This window comes from Chenopodium quinoa, unplaced genomic scaffold (assembly GCF_001683475.1).
Source record: "Chenopodium quinoa cultivar QQ74 unplaced genomic scaffold, ASM168347v1, whole genome shotgun sequence".
Lineage (NCBI taxonomy): Eukaryota > Viridiplantae > Streptophyta > Magnoliopsida > Caryophyllales > Amaranthaceae > Chenopodium > Chenopodium quinoa.
In genome coordinates this window covers 1,739,015-1,762,840 of record NW_018744498.1, presented here as the reverse complement: position 1 = coordinate 1,762,840, position 23,826 = coordinate 1,739,015, and the positions used below count along the sequence as shown (strand labels likewise).

At 37.6% G+C, this 23,826-nt stretch overlaps 1 protein-coding gene across 1 annotated transcript; it reads right to left on the bottom strand.

Annotated features, from left to right (window-relative positions):
* Positions 1-14,002: 14,002 nt before the first annotated feature.
* Positions 14,003-15,013, bottom strand: LOC110697773. The gene has a single exon (XM_021875154.1). The coding sequence runs from the start codon at positions 15,011-15,013 to the stop codon at positions 14,003-14,005; it is 1,011 nt and encodes a 336-aa protein (XP_021730846.1).
* Between the last annotated feature and the right edge of the window lie 8,813 nt (positions 15,014-23,826).

The following is a 23,826-nucleotide window of genomic DNA, read 5'->3' as shown; positions in this document are numbered from 1 at the left end:
GTGCTTTATTTCATTGATATACCTTGTGCTTAGTTTGACATGTATTTTATTTTTATTTTTTTATTTATTTAATTTTTTTTTTTTTTTTTTTTTTTTTGCAATGCAATGACCATATGTAAGGAAATAAATGCTCATTTTATTTAAAAAGTGAAGGGTAAAAATCAAACTCTAAGAAATAAATTCAAGGAGAATGAAGGATTCCTATGCTAGACTTATTGGGGAAAGGGTTTGAAAAGAAGAAGAAAGCATGAAATCTTGGTGAGAAGCTTGCCTTGTACATTAGTTTCATCATTACCCTCATTTATTTTTATTTGTCAATCACATGACTCAAACTCGATTCAACATGCATGGATGGAAGAAGGTAGGAAGAATTGAGGTTGTGATATGGAGAAAGCATGTAGAGATTGGAAAGATGATGTGGATGGACAGATCTAAAAAATTAGGAATATAATGTACCCTCAACTCAAATGACGGAAAAAACTGACTCATGCATGAACCTTAGACATGGTCATGGTGACATATACAAAAAGTGTATGCTACAACTATTGAGTGTAGGTGACATGTTAGGACTTGTGTCATGACCATGTAGCTAGACTATGTGACTAGACTCAGCAAAGACTAAGTTAAGACTTCATATATATGCATTAAATTGGACAGACTGTGGTATTTTAGTCATAACTTTTTATCTGTGACTCTGATTCGGACGAAACCAACGGCAAATTAAAGATAAACTCAGGGCTACAGATCCATAGGCTGTACGACTCGTAGTTCTTCCTACAACTTTGGATATGACCAAAACAAGTTAACGCTTATGCAGTATACGGGAATAAAAATCCGGGTTGACTTAAAGGAACTATGACTCGATTTTAAGTTTATTTTTTTAGCTCAAATTAATTAATTAATTAATTAAGAAAATCCCTTTAGTCATTGGTTAGTTAATTAAGACTTATATACAAACACAAGTCAAACCAAATGGTTAGTTTAGTCACATAATAAGTATGCACAAGTAAGAGATGTACAAGTAGTCACAACATGATGCAATGAGTTTGCAACCTAACCATGGCTCTAGTTCTCTAAAGTTCAGGATATGGGTTAGTCAAAGAGGGTCCATGGTTATGTATCCGGATGCACCGCGCGAAAGCCTTACCTTTGGAAGGGTTGGCGCGTGTGGATGGGACCCCACGAGTTAAACTCGCTTCCATGGTTTGCTGAATTTAACATTCTCGGATGTAGCCTTTGTTGCTTAGAGCGTTCAATTAGGTAGATGGAGCATGAATTCCCAGAGGGTTATGTCCATATGTAGAACACATATTAGTTTAATAAAAGTGAGAAAAACTTAATTAGGAATTAGAATGGATCCAACAGTGCTAGAACTGGTCGAAACAAGAACACATATTTCTTGCTCGGTATTAGAAGAACGCAGCGCCAACTAACAGGGATTGTCGCCGGAATATGAGCCTTGTCGCCTGGCGACATAATTGTCACTCAGCAACAGAGCCATATCTTCGGCAACAGGCTCTGTTTTCAAGACGCCAGTTCCTACATGCCTCAACAGTTTTCTGTGTTCTTAAAATTTTCTAGTTTTTCGCAGTATTATTTCGATTCTAGTTGTGAAAGATATTCCTAAAATTTCCTACATGTAAAAATCCTATGTTTTTGAATGATTACGGATGGTCTTTCCAAATAAGAACCTTTTTTAGGCATATGAAAATAATGTTAATCAAAATTACGCACATGAAATACTTAGAATTTCTCGAGTCTCATCCACTCATTCTAAATCATTGCCGAAATAAATTTCAGGAATTAAAATAGAAATCTTCCCCAGTGGAGTCGCTAAAAAATATAGGGAATATTTCAAGCATTACCCCAAACTTGAACCCCACTGTGATCATACACTTAAGCATGGTGGCATCCAAAAGGAAGGAAGCTAGAGCAAAAGAGTCGCCAAGAAGTTTTAGGAACTTATAAACCATTCACAGGGTGAAGGTTATACCCCTTAACGATCAAGGAGATCGTCAACTCCAATATGTCTGGAACCAACACTAGAAGTTTGGGGATGAAGTTACAAATCCAATCTAAAAAAGAAAGAACCTGCCCTAATAATAGGCCTCTACTTTATTCTTCTCGTATTCATGTGCGTTTCTGACTAACATACAATGAATAGGTTAAACCTAAACCTGTTTAATCTATGTTGGTTGAATATTAATGCACAAATAAAACTATTATTGGCAATCACCTGAATTATAATCATATTAACCCTAAACAAGATTATTAATTATCTTATATAGCGTGATTACAAGTACCAATTCCCTTTAAACATGCATAAAAGGTGTGACAAGCAATAACAATAAATATATATCAAGAAACATAATAACAATCATAATTAAAAATAATAATAATCATAACAATAAAATAATAATAATCATGTTAAAGCCTAATATTAATAGCAAGATCCTAGGCATGATACTAATAAGATTAATAAGAAGCCCTACCATGTCACTAAGCATTAAAAATCAAAGTTTTAGCCCTAACATGATACTAACATGCTATTAAGAAAGGCAGTAAGAAGAATCATAACAATCATACTTAATATTAAGAACTTATTGTTGTCACCCTAAACATGATACTAGGAATCAAAATAACAATCTAAGCATGATTTCTATATCATAATATCAATAAATCAATTAAAGTACTTACTTAGATACCTCGTATATCTTTCTAATAACGAAATACACACGTTAGCAACTTCAAGGAAAATAATAAAATTAAAGAATTAAATTAAATGATTGAAAGAGAGATGAAAGAATTAGAAAGTTTAGACTAGATTTGGGACCAAACCCTTAGAAATACCAAATCTTTCATGTATAGGGCGATGGCAACTTCGAATTTTGCTAGGTGTGTCTAGATCTTATGAATGCGGAATTTTGTTTTTAAAAAGTTGGGTAAGAAACACAGAGAGAATCATGAATTTCTTGATGAGAGTTGGTGAGAGTTGATAGATTGATGATTAAAAACACAGGTCTAAGGAGGCTATTTATAATGAAAACAGTCCGGATTAGATAAAAAAAGAATCGGAGTTCGAAAAGGAATAAAACATGACGCTGTCGCCGCAATATCCTGACAAGCCTGTCGTTTAGCGCTGCAAGACGGTTTTTGCGGATTTTGTTTTTATAATATCTTTTGATCAAGAAGTCAAAATAAGGCATATAATATGTCGTTGAAAATCTCATGAAGTCTACTTTTTAACCAAAGTAAAATTAGATTAAATCTTTTGTAGATAAAAAGATATGGCGAAATAGTGGAAGGGTGTCAGTTTTGGATAGAGTTTCATCTTCCATTCATATCTTTTTCGTTATAGCTTGGATTTAATATTATAATGTATCATTGGAAAGATAATTTCAAGATCTGTTCAACTATATAAGATTAAGATAAATATTAAGAGGCACAAAAATAATATTGTAATATATTCCATCTCGTTCAAAACAAGGATTCTTAAAAGGAGTAGTTTTATTCAATTTCAAACTCTTTGAAACATAATTATCAATCTTAACTCCATTAGGATTCTTCTAGAAGACTATAATCAAACCTAATAGCTTTAGGAATTATAATTAATAATAGTCCCTCCTCTTGATCATTGGGTTGTATGTAAGAACCAAACCGGACCCAGTTTAGTATTTTGACCATAACTTCCTCATTATTCATCGGAATTAGGCTTATAATATATCGTTGGTAAGGTCTTTTCAACTCCCATCCAAATACACGATTATTAGACCCTTGTAGTGGACCAAAATTAAATGGATTGGCTAATTTCATAAAATAGGTTTTCGAAAATAGAGAGAAAGAAGAGAATTTTAATAAAAACTAACCCGCAACACTAGACTTTTCACACTTTCGCTTTGTTTGATAATCAAATGACATGAAAGGTATTCATCATTGGGTTTGTTATTGGGAAGACACATTTGGGTGTCTACTGAAGCCCCCACTTTGACTAAGTTTGGAGAAACGCAAGTTTCAAAAAACAAAAGTTAAAGTCACGATAGGGACGGAGAATGATTCAGAATGTTCTGCGATCCTAAATAATTCTTGTAACGCCGATACCTGTAAACTATCGTTAGTTAAACAGATAAAAAAGTTAAGAAACGCGTTTCTTTCACCATCGAGCACACGTCTCTGGAGTAACCGATTTGTTGCTACATTTGTTGTTGTGACAACTTTCCACAAGCTAGGGAACACCATCTTGCTGTTTTGATGTTGTGGTTGTGCTTCGCCGCTGTTGATGTTCACTCGTCTCTGAACAAAAGAGCTTCTTTTGTTTATTATTTCTAAACGTCTCGGAACAAAGAGCTTCTAAATGATATGCCCATGCGTCTCTAAGCAAAAGAGCTTTTTGATATGTCCACGCTTCTCTGAACAAAAGAGCTTTGATGATATGTCCATGCGTCTCTGAAAAAAGAGCTTTTGATGATATGTCCACGCGTCTCTGAACAAAAGAGCTTCGATGATATGTCCACGCGTCTCTGAACAAAAGAGCTTTGAATGATATGTCCACGCGTCTCTGAACAAAGAGCTTTTGATACTTGAATGTTTGTTGCGATCGTTCGGTTGGCTGCGAATAGGAGCTTTGCCGAATAGTTGTATCCTGTAAAAATCAAAAGATTGCTAAAAGACTTTGCTGGTGCTTTTCTTAGGAGTGACCTAAGGCTTGATGTTTTTTTTCCTAGGGTTGACATAAGGTGATTCACTGACTTGAGATTGACTCAATGTGACAGACTGATTTGAGGATGATCCAAGGTGAATTGACACGTGTGACTCATGACTCGTGTATGCATTGTATTGTGATGTTCCAAAAGAACAAAATTTTCCTTCATTTTTGTGGGGGGTACCGACTTTCTCCCGAAAAAGAAAAACGCAAAAAAAAGAAAGAAGCGAAGGTTTTGAAGGTGCATGTTGAATGAACTTAGTCAAATGTTGTGCAAGGATTAATTCATCCTAGGCTATCTTAATTGTTGACTGCATGATGAAAGTATTTGAGTAACTTAGGCCCGGAGGCTAAGCACTTCGTACTTTGTGATAAATGATGTGTGATGAGTGATGAGTGATTTTATTATGAAGAAGTATGCTTCAATGTTGTGTTAAGATTTCATGACAAAGGGTTCCTAAGGGAAGGCTATTTGGTCACGTATCTGTGTAGTGTGTGAAAGTGACACTAAGGTTAGGCCGCAAAGGCTAAGTGTATGGGAAAATATTATTAATTCAAGAAGAGTCAAATGTTGGTTACTCTTTAGGCTAGGTAAGTTAATAATGTTGGGATCAAGCCCCCAAGTCTAGCTCTCAGTAGATAGGGATGAGCATAGGGGATCCCTTGATATGATCATGATGTAAGTGTGTGAATGTAAATATGAACGCATTTTTATTCCCGGCCGCACCTCAATGTGAGGTTGCCTACGTATCCGTTAGAAATCAGACCGAATATAGCTCTAGCCGAACCTCGCACAAGTGTGTATATACCTCGAAGAGGTCTTTTAAGGGTTGTAACGTGGTTAGGCTAAATGTTGAAGAAGAAAGGGACAAAGGCTCAAGACCCTAGATAAGCCCCCAAGGTGTAAAAACTTGCTTTTGAATCTTTGTATCATTATGCTTGAGGTTTCTCACTTTTGAGCTCTTTCTTTTTTTTTTTTTTGCTCTATTTTTTTTTATTTTTGCTTTTGCGTTTTTTATTTTTATAAGTGTGGGCAATCCCGATCATGCGGTCTATCACTCACTTGGCATTCATGTTTCTTAGGCACGGTACCGAGCACTCGATATGAGACGCAATCTGAGACGTGTTCATATCAAAGACATTTTCATATCAAAGACATTAGAACACTTGCCCTTTTGTACACTTTTATTTTTAGCTTATTTTTATCAATTTTAATCTTTTGAATCGCTCAAGTTTTTGAAATTGCATAAGTTACACACCATTCCATCCCAAGGTTAGGTAGATGTGGGTTGAAGAAAGAAAGGTCTATCGTTAGACGAGGCTCAAAGTTGTGTACCAAGAAAGTGATTATATATTTAACGGTGAAAGGCAATATGATGTGGCTACAAGGGGTGCTTTATTTCATTGATATACCTTGTGCTTAGTTTGACATGTATTTTATTTTATTTTTTTTATTTATTTAATTTTTTTTTTTTTTTTTTTTTTTTTTGCAATGCAATGACCATATGTAAGGAAATAAATGCTCATTTTATTTAAAAAGTGAAGGGTAAAAATCAAACTCTAAGAAATAAATTCAAGGAGAATGAAGGATTCCTATGCTAGACTTATTGGGGAAAGGGTTTGAAAAAGAAGAAGAAAGCATGAAATCTTGGTGAGAAGCTTGCCTTGTACATTAGTTTCATCATTACCCTCATTTATTTTTATTTGTCAATCACATGACTCAAACTCGATTCAACATGCATGGATGGAAGAAGGTAGGAAGAATTGAGGTTGTGATATGGAGAAAGCATGTAGAGATTGGAAAGATGATGTGGATGGACAGATCTAAAAAATTAGGAATATAATGTACCCTCAACTCAAATGACGGAAAAAACTGACTCATGCATGAACCTTAGACATGGTCATGGTGACATATACAAAAAGTGTATGCTACAACTATTGAGTGTAGGTGACATGTTAGGACTTGTGTCATGACCATGTAGCTAGACTATGTGACTAGACTCAGCAAAGACTAAGTTAAGACTTCATATATATGCATTAAATTGGACAGACTGTGGTATTTTAGTCATAACTTTTTATCTGTGACTCTGATTCGGACGAAACCAACGGCAAATTAAAGATAAACTCAGGGCTACAGATCCATAGGCTGTACGACTCGTAGTTCTTCCTACAACTTTGGATATGACCAAAACAAGTTAACGCTTATGCAGTATACGGGAATAAAAATCCGGGTTGACTTAAAGGAACTATGACTCGATTTTAAGTTTATTTTTTTAGCTCAAATTAATTAATTAATTAATTAAGAAAATCCCTTTAGTCATTGGTTAGTTAATTAAGACTTATATACAAACACAAGTCAAACCAAATGGTTAGTTTAGTCACATAATAAGTATGCACAAGTAAGAGATGTACAAGTAGTCACAACATGATGCAATGAGTTTGCAACCTAACCATGGCTCTAGTTCTCTAAAGTTCAGGATATGGGTTAGTCAAAGAGGGTCCATGGTTATGTATCCGGATGCACCGCGCGAAAGCCTTACCTTTGGAAGGGTTGGCGCGTGTGGATGGGACCCCACGAGTTAAACTCGCTTCCATGGTTTGCTGAATTTAACATTCTCGGATGTAGCCTTTGTTGCTTAGAGCGTTCAATTAGGTAGATGGAGCATGAATTCCCAGAGGGTTATGTCCATATGTAGAACACATATTAGTTTAATAAAAGTGAGAAAAACTTAATTAGGAATTAGAATGGATCCAACAGTGCTAGAACTGGTCGAAACAAGAACACATATTTCTTGCTCGGTATTAGAAGAACGCAGCGCCAACTAACAGGGATTGTCGCCGGAATATGAGCCTTGTCGCCTGGCGACATAATTGTCACTCAGCGACAGAGCCATATCTTCGGCAACAGGCTCTGTTTTCAAGACGCCAGTTCCTACATGCCTCAATAGTTTTCTGTGTTCTTAAAATTTTCTAGTTTTTCGCAGTATTATTTCGATTCTAGTTGTGAAAGATATTCCTAAAATTTCCTACATGTAAAAATCCTATGTTTTTGAATGATTACGGATGGTCTTTCCAAATAAGAACCTTTTTTAGGCATATGAAAATAATGTTAATCAAAATTACGCACATGAAATACTTAGAATTTCTCGAGTCTCATCCACTCATTCTAAATCATTGCCGAAATAAATTTCAGGAATTAAAATAGAAATCTTCCCCAGTGGAGTCGCTAAAAAATATAGGGAATATTTCAAGCATTACCCCAAACTTGAACCCCACTGTGATCATACACTTAAGCATGGTGGCATCCAAAAGGAAGGAAGCTAGAGCAAAAGAGTCGCCAAGAAGTTTTAGGAACTTATAAACCATTCACAGGGTGAAGGTTATACCCCTTAACGATCAAGGAGATCGTCAACTCCAATATGTCTGGAACCAACACTAGAAGTTTGGGGATGAAGTTACAAATCCAATCTAAAAAAGAAAGAACCTGCCCTAATAATATGCCTCTACTTTATTCTTCTCGTATTCATGTGCGTTTCTGACTAACATACAATGAATAGGTTAAACCTAAACCTGTTTAATCTATGTTGGTTGAATATTAATGCACAAATAAAACTATTATTGGCAATCACCTGAATTATAATCATATTAACCCTAAACAAGATTATTAATTATCTTATATAGCGTGATTACAAGTACCAATTCCCTTTAAACATGCATAAAAGGTGTGACAAGCAATAACAATAAATATATATCAAGAAACATAATAACAATCATAATTAAAAATAATAATAATCATAACAATAAAATAATAATAATCATGTTAAAGCCTAATATTAATAGCAAGATCCTAGGCATGATACTAATAAGATTAATAAGAAGCCCTACCATGTCACTAAGCATTAAAAATCAAAGTTTTAGCCCTAACATGATACTAACATGCTATTAAGAAAGGCAGTAAGAAGAATCATAACAATCATACTTAATATTAAGAACTTATTGTTGTCACCCTAAACATGATACTAGGAATCAAAATAACAATCTAAGCATGATTTCTATATCATAATATCAATAAATCAATTAAAGTACTTACTTAGATACCTCGTATATCTTTCTAATAACGAAATACACACGTTAGCAACTTCAAGGAAAATAATAAAATTAAAGAATTAAATTAAATGATTGAAAGAGAGATGAAAGAATTAGAAAGTTTAGACTAGATTTGGGACCAAACCCTTAGAAATACCAAATCTTTCATGTATAGGGCGATGGCAACTTCGAATTTTGCTAGGTGTGTCTAGATCTTATGAATGCGGAATTTTGTTTTTAAAAAGTTGGGTAAGAAACACAGAGAGAATCATGAATTTCTTGATGAGAGTTGGTGAGAGTTGATAGATTGATGATTAAAAACACAGGTCTAAGGAGGCTATTTATAATGAAAACAGTCCGGATTAGATAAAAAAAGAATCGGAGTTCGAAAAGGAATAAAACATGACGCTGTCGCCGCAATATCCTGACAAGCCTGTCGTTTAGCGCTGCAAGACGGTTTTTGCGGATTTTGTTTTTATAATATCTTTTGATCAAGAAGTCAAAATAAGGCATATAATATGTCGTTGAAAATCTCATGAAGTCTACTTTTTAACCAAAGTAAAATTAGATTAAATCTTTTGTAGATAAAAAGATATGGCGAAATAGTGGAAGGGTGTCAGTTTTGGATAGAGTTTCATCTTCCATTCATATCTTTTTCGTTATAGCTTGGATTTAATATTATAATATATCATTGGAAAGATAATTTCAACAGCCAACCATATAAGATTTGGATAAATATTATGAGGCACGAAAATAATATTGTAATATATTCGAACTCTTACAAAACAAGGATTCTTAAAAGGAGTAGTTTTACTCTTTGAAGCATAATTATCAATCCTAACTCCATTATGATTCTAAAGAACCTTCTAGAGTATTCTAGAAGACTATAATCAATCCTAACAGCTTTAGGAATTATAATTAATAATAGGCCCTCCTCTTGATCATTGGGCCGTATGTAAGAACCAAATCGGGCCCAGTTTAGTATTTAGGGTTAATCTATTGATTGTATGTTATTCAGAAAGCGCACATGAATGTGAGAAGAATAAAGTAGAAGCCTATTTATAGGGTAGGTTTAATCTCTTTTTGGTTGGATTTGTACCTTCATCCCCGAATATCCAGTCATGGTTCCAGACCAGTATGGAGTTAGCGATCTAATAGATCGTAAAGGGGTGTAACTTTCACCTTGTGAACGGCTTACAAGTTCCTAAAACTTGTTGGCGACTCTTTTTCTCTAGCTTCCTTCCCATTAGACAGCACCAAGCTTAAGTGTATGATCACAGTGGGGCTCAAGTATGGGATACTTGAAATATTCCCAACAACCACCAAATTTCAAATTGTAGCCTACCCTCACCCTTCTCGCCTTTACATTACAAGCCTTTCCAAAACCTTTTGACCTTTGTGGTTGAGTTACTAATCGGTGGAGGGAGATGTAGGGCAAGCTTATAGAGCGGTATGTAATCGTCGAGATGTCTAGAAACCTTAAACTTTATTCTTTTTCGTTTCCTTCGAGGAACCATAGAGACGCTTACTAAGGGAAGATTTGAATCCATTAGGAGAACGCGGTTAGATTGGTTGGAATGAAAGTGGATTGCGCCTCATTAGTTCTCTACGCTTATCATACCTTAAGCTTCAATCAACCTTCGATATCTTTGATCGTGCATAACCCTATCATATAGAAAAGTGCTTATTCACTAGCATTTGATTGTTTGCAAAAGTATTTGTCCAGAGCTATTTGTTTGAATATTTGATTTTCCTTCTTTTATTTTAATGATTTAGCCTCATTTTACTTTAAAGAGTTATGGCTAAACCTCTTAGGAAACCCTTACGAGACCATCACTCGTCCTTTAGAGCAATCTAGGGGTTTAAAGGGCTAGTTGTAGCAAAAAACAACCGTGGTTCCTACAACAATGAGTCTTAGTGCATATTCTCTTGTTTTGTCTTTCTTTTTCATTTTTGAATAAGTCTATCATCCTTATTCTTTTTTTTTTGGAAAATAAGATTTTATTACCAAAGAGAGAAAGTTACAACTTACAAAAGCTAAGTTATAACTACCACCAGAACACCACAAGACCTGAAAAAACAGGCCAACCCCAAAACCAGTTCTAGATCCAAACCTAGCCACCTTCTAGGAAGGGTTCTAGGAAGGGCCTAGAACAGTTGGACTCAGATTTCCAGCCACCTTCTAGGAAGGGTTCTGGAAACCAAGACCAGACAACAACACAAGCAATAAACAACAAAGCCATACACTCAAAAATCACCAAAAACAACAATCAGAAGTAGACATGCCTGCAAACTGACCAGTAAAACCAACAATAACAAAAACAAGCAGCAGCAAAGCACTAGGGTGAGGCAAACAGCAACCAGCAGCAAACCAAACCCCCGTCTGCTAAACAGCAGCACAAAACAGCAACCTTGCACCATCAGAACAACAGTGCAGCAAACCCCAACACCAAGCAGTAGATAGCAGTGCAGACATACAGCCAGCATGCAGACCAGCAGGGCAGAAAGGCAGCAGTGCAGATAGCAACAAGCAGCAAACAGCAGAGCATAAAGCAGGCAGACAGTCAACAGACAGACAGTCAGCAAAAAGCAGGCAGCTAGTCAGCAGACAGCAGTGCATAACAGTCAGCATACAGCAATGCAGCAAGCAGCAGACAATAGTGCAGCCAGCAATGACAGCAGTGCACAGCAGCACAGACCAGTGCACAGCAATACAGACAGCAGTGCACAGCAAGCAGACAGCAGTATGCAGCAAACAGCAGAGAAGATAGCAGGCAAGCAGAAACAGCAAAGACAGCAGAAGCAACTGGGATACATAACAGCAAGAAAACAAGACAGAGAAAACAAAAAACCTCAAAAAAATAAACCAGAACGCAAACACTAGAAGCCAGAAACAAGCTCCTAAACGATCAAATATTTTCTTCCCGCCGGGATTCTACAAACTGAATGAAAGACAATATCCCTAACTAGCGCATCAACAGATTTGCAACAACCAGTAAAGAGAACTGCATTCCTTTGTATCGAAATACCATAAACTGTTTTAGTGAAGGCCACCTGGATCACTTTGTTTTTCAACCTGGAACTTTTGCAGATTTTCTTCATCCAATCAACCTCATCACTAAACTACTGAACAGGCTTGGAAACTCGTAAGATACCCAACACCTTGCTCCAAACCTTCCTAGAGAATTCACAATCAAAAAATAAATGCTGAACACTTTCATTGCTATTCAGACACAAGAAACACTTTGGATCACAAGAAATGTGTCATTGAAGCAACCTATCCTTAGTGACAAGCCTATTCCACAAAGCTAGCCACAAGATAAACACACTCTTAGGAGTTGCTAAGTTTTGGCAAATAACTCTCTTCCAAGGAACTTTAGGCACTTGAGGCCTAATAGCATCATAAAGCTTCTTGATTTTCAACTTGTTGCCTTGTATGAAACCATCCCATCCCCCTTGATCATTCACAACATCTTTACAACTCAAAATCTTCTTCAAGAACCAAGAGCATCTAGCAGGGGTAGGGGTGGTCCAACAATCTTTATGCTTGAAGTAGTAGATATGGACCCACTTAACCCAAAGATTATCAGCCTTGTGAGCAATATCCCAAAGTAACTTAGTGACAGCTGCTTTATTCCACTCAGGAAGAGAAAGCAAGTTCCAGCCACCACAGACTTTAGGAAGACAGACATTATTCCAAGCAACCAAAGATTTCTTAGCAGGGGAAAAGGATCTAGTCCAAAGAAAACACCTGAACCTAGCCTCAATCTCTTTCAGAATTTTCTTCGGTAGAATCAAAATTTGAGCCCAATAAGTCTGAATACCAAACAACACACTCTTCACCAATTGAAGCCTCCCAACATATGACAAGTGTTTAGCCATCCACCCTTGGATTCTAGCAGTGACCTTCTCCACCAAAGGCCTACATTGAGCAATAGTAAGCTTCTTGGAAGAGAGAGGGACCCCAAGATACCTAAAAGGAATGGTACCTTGAGAAACACCAAGAAGCTCCCTCAACTCTTTCTGGATATCAGCAGAGACCCCTCCAAAATAGACCTCACTTTTATCAAGATTAGCAGAAAACCCAGAAGCACCCAAAAATTTCGAGAAGGCTTGGAAGAGAAGCTTAACAGAAACACTATCAGCTCTAGAAAACATCGGTAAATCATCAGCAAACATCATGTGAGTTAGGTTTAAATTTTCACATCTAGGGTGAAAGTTAAAATCAGGAGTTAACCTAAGCTCATCAAGGCATCTGGATAGGTATTCCATACCAATAGCAAAGAGAAAGGGAGACATAGGGTCACCTTGTCTTAACCCTTTCTTAGTTTCAAAGGGAGGGGCAGGAAAACCATTAATAAGAATAGAGTAAGAGACAGAAGTAAGACAAGTCCAGATCCAACCAACAAATCTCTAAAGGAAACCAAGCTCCTGCATGACAGTGATCAAGAATCCCCACTCAACTGAATCATAAGCTTTCTTCAAATCCACCTTAACCATACACCTAGGAGAGATAAAGTTGTGATCATAGCCTTTGATCAGTTCAGTTGCAAGAAGGATATTGTCACCAATGTGCTTGCCTAGAATGAACCCTGCCTGAGCATCATCAATCACCTCACCAATGACAGCAGCAAGCCTAGCAGTTATGACCTTAGAAATGAGCTTATAGACCACAGTATAACAGGCTATAGGTCTAAAATCCTTAACATGAGAAGCAGAAAGGATTTTAGGAACCAGAGTGATAGTTGTACAATTCCACTGCTTAGGCAAAGTCCCTTTAGTGAAAGAATCAATAACACTAGCATAAATATCATCTTTCACAATATGCCAAGCTCTCTTAAAGAAAAAGGAGTTAAAGCCATCAATACCAGGAGCTTTAGTGTTATCAATTCCCTTAAGGGCAACATCAATTTCAGCATGAGAAATAGGCCTAATGAGGTAGCTCTGAGCAGCAAAGCTGAGCTGCTTACCCCTCCTCATAGTGACAAGATCAACAGCAGGGAGCCAAGGAGCCTGAGTCCCTAGAAAAGACTTATAGAAAGAGATAATTTCATGAGAAATAGCATTTGGATCCTTAAGCAACACCTGATTAGAATCAAAGATGGAGTCAATTCTATTCCTTGCCTGTCTAGTCTTCATCACAGAGAAGAAATAGTGAGAATTTCCATCTCCAAGCTTAACCCAATTGATTCTAGATTTTTTCTTGAAGATGCTTTCCTAGATATCATTCCAATGTTTGACAACCTTAATAGCATCAGATTCTTTAGTATATAAATCCAAATCATCAGGATTCTGTGCCATTAAGGTTTGAATTCTAGAAAGCTCAACATTAGCCTGATCAATCTTTTCCTCAATGTTACCAAACTGCTTGCTATTAAGGGACTTAATATAAGACTTCACAGAATTAAGCTTATGCCAAACAGAATTACCAGAACCCCAAGCCTGCGAAACAGTATCAAGGAAATTAGGGTGATTAGCAATACAGTTTAGAAATCTGAAAGGTCTACCTTTCCCCGCAGGGGCAGAACAAATATCCAAAAGAACAGGACTATGATCAGATAAGGAAGGAGGGAGATAGACAGTCTCCACATGCCCATGAGAGGCTAACCAAGCTTGGTTACTAAAAACTCTGTCAATTCTAGAGAGAGTTCTAGGGCCAGTATGAGCCTTATTAGACCAAGAGTAGAAGGCCCCTTTGCTTTTAATCTCAGTGAGGTCCAAATCATCAACCAGGCTTTGAAAGTCTCTAGTCTCATAATCAGTAACATCAGTACCATAAAGCCTATCCGAGGTATGAAGAACAGAGTTATAGTCACCAACACAAAGCCAAGGAGAATGCTGAATAGAGATGCTTCTAAGACCCTCCCATAAAGGAAGCCTATCATGAATGGAGTGAAGCCCATAAACAACAGTGAGATGAATCTGAGTAGAGAGGTCCTTAGAAGAAACACTACAATGAATGAACTGTTCATGAACCTTCAAGACATTAACAATTACTCTATCCGCATTCCAACCAAGCCAAATCCTTCCTTTGGGAGAATAGTCATAATTACACAACCAGAGCCAAGAAGAGCCAAACTTCCTCTGATAAGTGAGGACATTTTTCAATTTGATTTTTGTTTCAAGCAAACCAACAACATCAAATGAATGAGAATGAAGCAACCTCTTTACAGAGGCAACTTTGCAAGGGTCATTCAGGCCCCTGACATTCCAAACAGAGTAAATCATGACACTAGAGGGGGATTAACCTCACCCCCACTTGGATTTATAGTGAAACCACCTGCACCATCCATTTCATTTGCAAATAAAGCAACAAAAGCATTAGAGGTAGAAGCAGGCTGATGAACTCTAGAATGCTGGCTTTTTGTCTTCCTTCCTACTATTCTCCACCCCTCATCTGAACTCTGAGAAGTATGAACCTGTGGAGTAATAATAGATTGTCCATGAACAGAAACACCAACATCAACAGCAGTAGTAGAAGCAGGGGTATGGTTAGGCTTAGGAACCCAAACCTGCTTTTGCTTAGGAGGAACAAGAGCCGGTTGCTTAGGAGCCTGCCTAGGCATAGGAGGCATAACATAGCAATCATAACCAACCTTGTTTCACTTAGAACAAAAAGGAGGGGCCCACTCATACACTACCTTGAGCTCCAACGGTTCCTTCGAAGGACTTTCAACCCATACAGAATTAGGCATAGGCTTTGTAACATCAATTTCAATCAGAACCCTAGCAAAAGACACTCTAAGTTGTCTAGTAGTACATTCATCAGCACAAATTGGCACTCCAAGCAAGCTACCAAGGCGGCTAAGAGTGTCAGATGCCTAGCAATTAAGTGGGAGATTAGGGAACTTAACCCAAAGAGGAACAATTCTAAGAATTTCAGCATTAAAATAAAAATTAGGACACAAAGGCTTCACTATTACAGGCTTTCCAAGGAACATATGAGGACCAGAACAAAGTATAGTATCTTTATCATCACTAGAACATAGATTAACAATAAAGTACCCATCATCATGCCAATAAACATCTGGTTTTTGCATATCATTCCATTGTTGAGCAAAAAAACGAAGAACAGCAGCAATAGTAGGGTAAAATCCAACTACATAGAAGACTAAAGCATTAGCCCATTTTTGATTACCTGCCTCAATTTCAGCTGCCTGTAGCTCAGCAATGAGTTTCCTTCCTGCACTTTTGGAGCAACAAAGGATAATGCAGCCCCCTTTGCAGCCAACTTTCCAGTAAAAGGTGCAGCTCGACCTTCACTCACATTCTGCTCCAGAGCAGGGGAAGAGGCAGCTCGATCCTCATTACAGTTGCGCGAGTTCAGTTCCAGATTAAAGGAAGAAGTAACTCGATCCTCACTATTCTTGTGCACATTCTACTCCAGAGAGGGTGAGGAATGGCGAAGAGAACTCCCTGGCTCAGCACGATGCCCAGATCCACCATCGTCCAATGGAACAGTAAACCCAGAAACCCTAGGTACTGTTCCATTGGATTGACTCGACCTAGCAGTAGCTTCAGCAAAGAGGGAAATGGTCTCAGCATCACTCTTGGGAATAGCTCCACAATCTGGGTGCACTAACGCCGGTGCCAGAGTAACCAATTCATCCACCTCTTGAATCGGACTAGGAATGAAAGAAGTTCCTGAGTTTCTCAAATTCTGCAAAACCGAATCAAAGGCTTCATTAGTAGTCTGTTGTCGCGCTACTTGAGGTGTAGAAACAGTCTTCTTCTTCTTAGCCATTGATATCCGGATTTGATGAAGAAAACCAGTCAAAAATGAAGAACCATGGAGAAGAGAGAGAAGAGAGAAAGTCAACGAAAGTCCCGTTTTCACGCTTGATTCAAAAAGCTTTGTTATCATCCTTATTCTTGCTTGCTTAGTATTGCTCGACGACGAGCAAAAGTTTATCTTGAGAGAATTTGATGAATGTCATTTATGGCACTCATTTGTTCTCTTTTAGGGTGATTTTAGATTGCTTTTATAGCTCTTTTCTTTCCCTTTTCCTTATTTTTGCTCTTTATTTCTTTATTTTGCATTTTCCTTAGTTGATTTTCCTTTTTCATGCATTTCTTGGTTTTTCTTATCTTTTTCCCTCTTATTTGTTTGTTTTCTCTCATTTTTAAGGTTAATATCATTGTCCAAAAATACTTGAGGTTTCTTCCCGAGTTTTACATCGATTAAATGCGTAGTATTATCCATTTGAAGCTCAAGTATGGAGATGTGAAAGTTCCTAGTGACCATAGGCCGTGCATTCAAGACATGGAGGCACCAATTCTCGTGTTGAACCCACCATCAGGGTCTTTTAGGGTCTTCCATGCTCCGTATTCATCAAGAACATCAAGTGGAGCGCACAAGGAGCATCAAGAATGAAGGGCAAGAAGCTACCATGTTCCCAGGCGTGGGCGCACGTGACCATAGTAGGACGTGCGGATTAGAGGCGCGGCCACGTGGCTTAGAGGAGCAGGCGCGCGGTGCCCAGGTGCGGGCGCGCCTGCTGCACTCCCTGTTCCGTACCCTTTTTCTCGCGGCTGCACATCTTCAAAGTAAAGGTCGCGCTTGTACGGGTTCTTTTGGGACAACTAACTACTTTCTCCTTTGTTAGTTTTACTATTTATAGTTTTACCCTTATTTTTAGAGTGGGAAGGAATTAGAAAGCTTAGAATTAGAATTAGGTTTGATTTTCTTAGAGAGGGAAACTCTAGATTTTAGATTTTGTAGAGAGAGAAACATTGAAGATTGATGGTTGATAATTATTGATAGTTGTAATTGGTTTGAATTCAAGTACATTTCCTTTGATTTGATCAAGTTTGTAAGAATCTTCTTTACTTTAATTCAATCTTTAGCTTTTGATTTCAATTGTTTTGTTGATTGTTCAAGTATTGTTTGATTGGATTAGTTTAATGGGAATGATGTTGATGAATTTGATGAATTGCATAGCTCTGTTTTTTATTTCTTTAATGGATTGTGAGTAGTTTTCTTGCTAGGGATGTGGTGAAGCATGTATTAGTGATGGATTGTTAGCTAATTAGGAGGTTTTTAATTGATTTAGCATTGTGATTAAATTGGTTTATTGATTTTGTGCATGTGTATGGATTGGAAGGAGTGATCAACCTTGTTCTTCATGCTAGATTGCATTGTGTGTTTACATTGATACAAACCATTGATTTGTGATGCTCACATTTATTGATTGAGTTTGGTTTGTGATGCTTCTAGTAGAGTCTTTCGTAGTTGGCGTTAGTTTGACCTCTTGGAGATAGCTTGTCGAGCTCTTTTGATTACATTATCTATCTTCCCTTGCAATACTAGAATTAATAAATCTCGAACCCAATTAGTGTGTATTCATTTCAAGTATATGTGGACCCTAATTCACTAGTGTTAGATATATCGATTTACTTTGTGATTTACCTAGTTTGCTTAGTTGAATTAGATAATCTACTCTACCTTTACGATTCGAGATAGCTTGACTTTAGCATTAGCTAACTCTCGCCCATTCCTTTGGGTTCAATCATTGACTAGCCTCTATACTTGTATTTAGGTTTGTTAAGTGTATACAAATTTAGTTTGACCGAGGGAGGATTAGTCAATGACCTAATTTCACCCCTCGTCATTGAGCAATTTTTTTTGTTTAGCATTTCATTTTTATAGATTTTATTTATATTTGTTTTTTTGTTACCCCTCAAATACGACTCAAAATTACGAAGGGACTACTTTGTAATTGGGAACCTAAACCAAACCAAAAGAAAGAAAAAGCTATCCTAAACACGTCACACATAGTCATGTAATCACATAAGCATACAATAAGCCAAGGTTGACACAATGCATTTCTAAGGTTGTAAGCTTGGGTGTCCAAAGGTACCATATTTTAAGGAACGATGCACAAATCAATCACTCAACGTGTTGACTCATAAAATACCCTCCCAATATTTTGTTGGCAATATGGGCGGAATGATTGTTATTGATTTCGAGATAAAAGCCTAGTGTTGGCAACCCCTAGTCAATGAGCCAATACCTAAAGGTTATAGTGTGCTTCGATTATGCAGGATGCAATGTTTCTTGTTTGGTTTTTACTTTTGTGAAAAGGGAAGATATTATGCGTTCAAGGCTCGCTCTCTAACTAGAGATTATTCAACTTAACTCTCGTTACAGCCCACAATTAACCTAGTGTTGGAAACCTTGGACCATAAATAAAAATTAATCTTGTAACCTCTAAGTCCCCAGCGGAGTCGCCACTGTAAGGAGGGTGTTCTCATCGTAGGAGATCTTTCTCCTTAAATTCCCATGGCCCCTTTAAAAACCTAGGACTTTACACTTGTTAGGGTGTATTAGGATTTGATTTCCTAACTGTTTGGGGGACCTTGAATTAGAATGGATCCTATCATCATGCTTTTTTGTAAGAAACAAGTAGGAGTCGCTAATGAGTTTTAGGAAAACTCATAAACCTCGTTCATGCCTTCCTCCCAAGTAGAGTTCAAGGGATATTTAGCACGAATTGTAAGTTTACCCATGCCCAAATTGGTTTACATAAACAAAAAACGAGTTCGGGAGCGAGGATACTAAAATAACGTTCCCTTTTAGGGGGGATCAGTATCTTAGCCCTAGTACAACCTCTACTAGCTCTTCCATTTTCACAATTTCATCACCAAACAATATAACGTGATACCTAAAACTAAGTTAGTTAATTTTATTTACACACGCGAATCACGTAGGAATTACATTGCAAAAGTCGTTATTCTTATTTAATCAATATTCGTGAAAAGAACAAAAATAAACAAGATTCGCATTGGCTTAAGTGATTAATCAACAATTAATTATTCAATTCTATTCTTTATTTAACACAAGAAACTATGTGAAATTAATTAATTAAAGTTTCGTTTAAAGTGATCAAACAACACTAATTAATTACTTAATGTTATTTTAGACAAGAAAAATAAGGTGATTGATCTAAGTGCTCGGGAATTTACCACTTCTCTTTGCTAGATCTTTGTTTAGAACACTTTATACTCCTTGTTTAGGAACCTCCACCGTAGTAACAAGTACTAAAGGGGGTGGGTGTTTAGGACAAGAGGGTTTGGAATTTCACGAAGTTTCTACCAGAGTTTTAGGTTAAAATTTGTATGTTTGAGCCTTGTATTAAGCCCCTATTTAGAGGGAATAGGTGAAAGGAATGGTTTCCTTTGAACAAGTGTATTATTCTGATAGTGGGTTCAAAATTATTAGAAAGATAATATATTCAGTAAGGTCAAGTGATTGGTATGCCTAGGTGGAGGCCGCTTCCGATCAGTAATGTTAATGCATAATTAATATTACAGCTTAATCTTGACTGAACCCTTCGGGTCACGCCCTTAGCAGTAAACGAACCAACTCGACGAATTTGTTCGAAAGAAATAAATTCGTCGCCCGAGTATTAAATATTTAGACGTCGAAAATTCGAGCTTGGAGCTTCGAAACCGAGCGTCGGAGAATCTCAAATGTCGAGCCAAAATTTAGGATTTGGCGAGACGGGAGAATGCTTCAAGTAACAAGTAAAATCCTAGCCACGCGAAAGGCTAGGAAAGCGAGCCCAATAGGAGCGTGCCACGTTGAAGCACACATGGAAAAACGCCATGTGGCAGCACACGTGGCAGCCACGTTGGCAGCCAGCAAGTGGTAGCATGCCACGTATGCAGCGTGCCATGTAGGCACCGTGCCACGTGGTAGCGCGCCATGGTGGCAACACATGTGGCAAGGGCCGTGGACCCGGGGCGATGGGCCATGGACACGGGCCAAAATAAAATGGCCCAACCGAACCCAACTTGGGGCTCAAGGTTGGGTGACATATGGTTAGTTCACATTGCATGTGAAATGCATGCCTTGGGGACCAAGTGAGAAAGTGGTCCACTCCTAACCATGTGACACTTGCTACTTGTTCCTTGGTTTAATTAAGGATTGAATTCATCAATATTTCCATGTGGGATCTTTTTGTGAAAAGTCCCACATTGAAAGATGAGTGGAATTCACAAGCTATCCTTCCTTAAATAGCCAAATCATGGCATGAGAATTCCTTGCTTGAGTAGGAGTTCAATAGAACATTGCATTAGCAAAAACTCTTAAACTCATATAATACTCGGGTTTTGGTCAGACCTCGCTAACCTCGAGGTAACGGACCTAAAAGTCGCTAGTAGTTTTTGCGAGTGGATTGTCGTAGGAGCTTTGCATATTTTCGGAGCTCAAGATTTCAAGTAAGAGCCCATCTTTAAGGGAGAAGCACGCTTCAAAGGTAAATTCCGATTTTACCTTTTTGTGATTAGTTGTTATGTTTTATGGTTTTATTAATTGCGAGTGGTTCCTTGGGTCGGGGTTGTTTCCGCGGTGAGTCGGACTCACCAAACCCCAACAATAGGTACGTTTAGGGTTTTCAACATTCTACCGCAACAGGTGTCATCTGGATGGGTTGCGCGCGACATCCTAGCGCTAGTAAATAGGTTGCGCTACTATGGACAGCGCAACTAAAAGTCTTGCGTGAGGTATTATGGTAAGATTCAATTTTATATTTTTATGAAATTCAAAATCTTCCGCAAGCGCATCACTACAAGTTGCATTGGGTGATTCGCGCAACCTGGTGAATTGTGCAAGCCAAACCAACGCGACTCATTCAGAAGCGCGCGGATATCTCTGTGACATCATTTATTTTTAACCTACGTGCCTCTAAATCCATCATTTTTAGGTTTTAAGCTCGGGCTTAAGCCTAATTATGACCAGGCTTAGTTGATCGGACCTTCATGCATTTGTTTTTTTTTTTTTTTTTTTTTTGTTAAACTAGTCATTTTTGTGTTCTTGTGATTTAATCAGTTAGCCATAAGTATTTTTCACATCGATCCAACACGTAGATGGTTTTATTTATCGTCATAGCACTTCCTGTCGGGACAGGAGGCCAAAAGTAGATGTCTACATAATGGCTTGCAAATTATCGGAATCTTTTAATTTTCTATGTATCTTGTAATTTATTTTCTTCTTTCATAGTTTTTTGCATTATCCTGCACGCACACCGTACTTTGTGCCTGACCAAATTATCGGAATCTTTTAATTTTCTTTGTATCTTGTAGTTTATTTTCTTCTTTCATAGTTTTTTTGCATCATCCTGCATGCACACCGTACTTTGTGCCTGACCTAAGCATACGTTTTGGACGTTTTTCGTGAGCGTGTCTTAAAACGTTCCGTGGTTGTGCTTTACGTAAAAGCTCCCACAGAAAGGTTTGTCATTTTACTATACCAAAATTAGAAATGTCACGTTCCTTTCATTTTTTGGCGTCCACAACAAAAAGAATAGTGTATCGTACACAGTAAAAAATTGTATGGCGTATCGTACAACGTAAAATTTTATGGCGTAGGTGATGCATAAAATTGAACCCTCATCCCCAGCAACGTGGTCTACCTCCCGTAACAAAAACGGTAGAACTTCTTTTCAACGTTAGGCGTTAGCTTCAAGAGTTGACTATTGCACCGAACCATCGTGAACAGACACATTCTCCATTGGAAGCAAATACTGTAGTTAATGAGCTTACTAGCTTACCGGAAAGTTAGGGTGTCCGTCCGAAATGCCAAAGTCGCACCTATTTAGACACGAGCCTCTAGCCCTTTGAGACGCGTGTTTTCATCTTGTGGATAAAACTGCTAAGAGAGTCACCGATTTTCTTCTCTCTCACTGGATTTTTGATATATGACATGTATTTCTATCTTGTGGACCCCGAATACTTCGTTTTAGTAAGCGAGTGTCAAAACACTTTCTTTTTATCATCTTTTAACTTGTTAAAATCATGGACTAAAGTTTCAATGACATATCGAGGGACTTTAGATCAACAATGCCATAATTGAGAGGATATCATCCTTTGTACTCTTTATATTAAACCGATATCTTCTCATGACATGACATCACTTAGGACAGCCTTTACTTGTAAAAGCGTTCTACATTTACAACGGATCAATCTTGATTCTTTAGCGCCTTAAGTCTCCTTAATAGCTACTTGCCTCAAACACTTAGCAAATCAAGGATAATTTCGACATCCTTAACACTACTGAAATGTTCTCTATTCTTAGGGAACTTCGCAAAATGAGTCTCAGATTTATTTCCTAGGTTACTTTCATTCTCGTCTATTCTAGACTCAATCAAAGTGGGGGCTAACTTTAGCCATCTACTTTTGGCCACTAGACCCGACTGGAAGTGCTATGACGAAAATAAAACCATCATTGTGCTGGGTCAACGTGAAGAATGGTTATGGACAACTGATTAAGCCACAAGAATACAAAACAGCTAGCCTAACCCAAAACAAAATGAATTAAAGTCCAATCAACTATGCCCGATCAGTAATTAGGCTTAAACTCAAAGTTAAAATCTAATTTTGACGGACTTAGAGGCGCCTAGGTTAAAACTTAAAGCTACTGCAGAAAAATCCGTGCGCATTGCGCTGATCTGCGCACGCAACTCATAAGGTTAAGCGTGACACCTAGCGCAACCTCTAGTGATGCGCTCGCGGAAGATTCAGAATTTCATAAAAATATTAAATCGACTCTTACCATAATACTGCGTGCAAGACGTACAGTTGTTCTGCCTATAGCATCGCACCTAAATCAGTTGCGCTAAGCAGGCGCGCGTAACCCATTTAGATCTGCATGACACCTGCTGCGGCAGAACACTCGAAACCATAAACACACCCATTCCCTATAAATAGGGGCTTAATACAAGGCTTAAACAGACAGAAATTAACCTGAAATACTGGCAGAAACTTTTTGAACTTGTGTACTATCAACCCTTTTGTCCTAAAAACTAACCCCCCCCCTTTATTACTAGTTACTACAGTAGAGGTTCCCGAACAAGGAGTCCATAAGTGTTCTAAACGAAGATCTAGCAAGGAAAAGTGGTAAATTCCTGAGCACTTAAATCAATCACCTTTTCTTTTCTAATTTAAATCACCTTTATTAAATTATTAGTGTTGTTTGGTCATTTAAAATAAACTTTTAATTAATTAATTTCACATACTATTCTTTCGTTAATCAAAGAGTA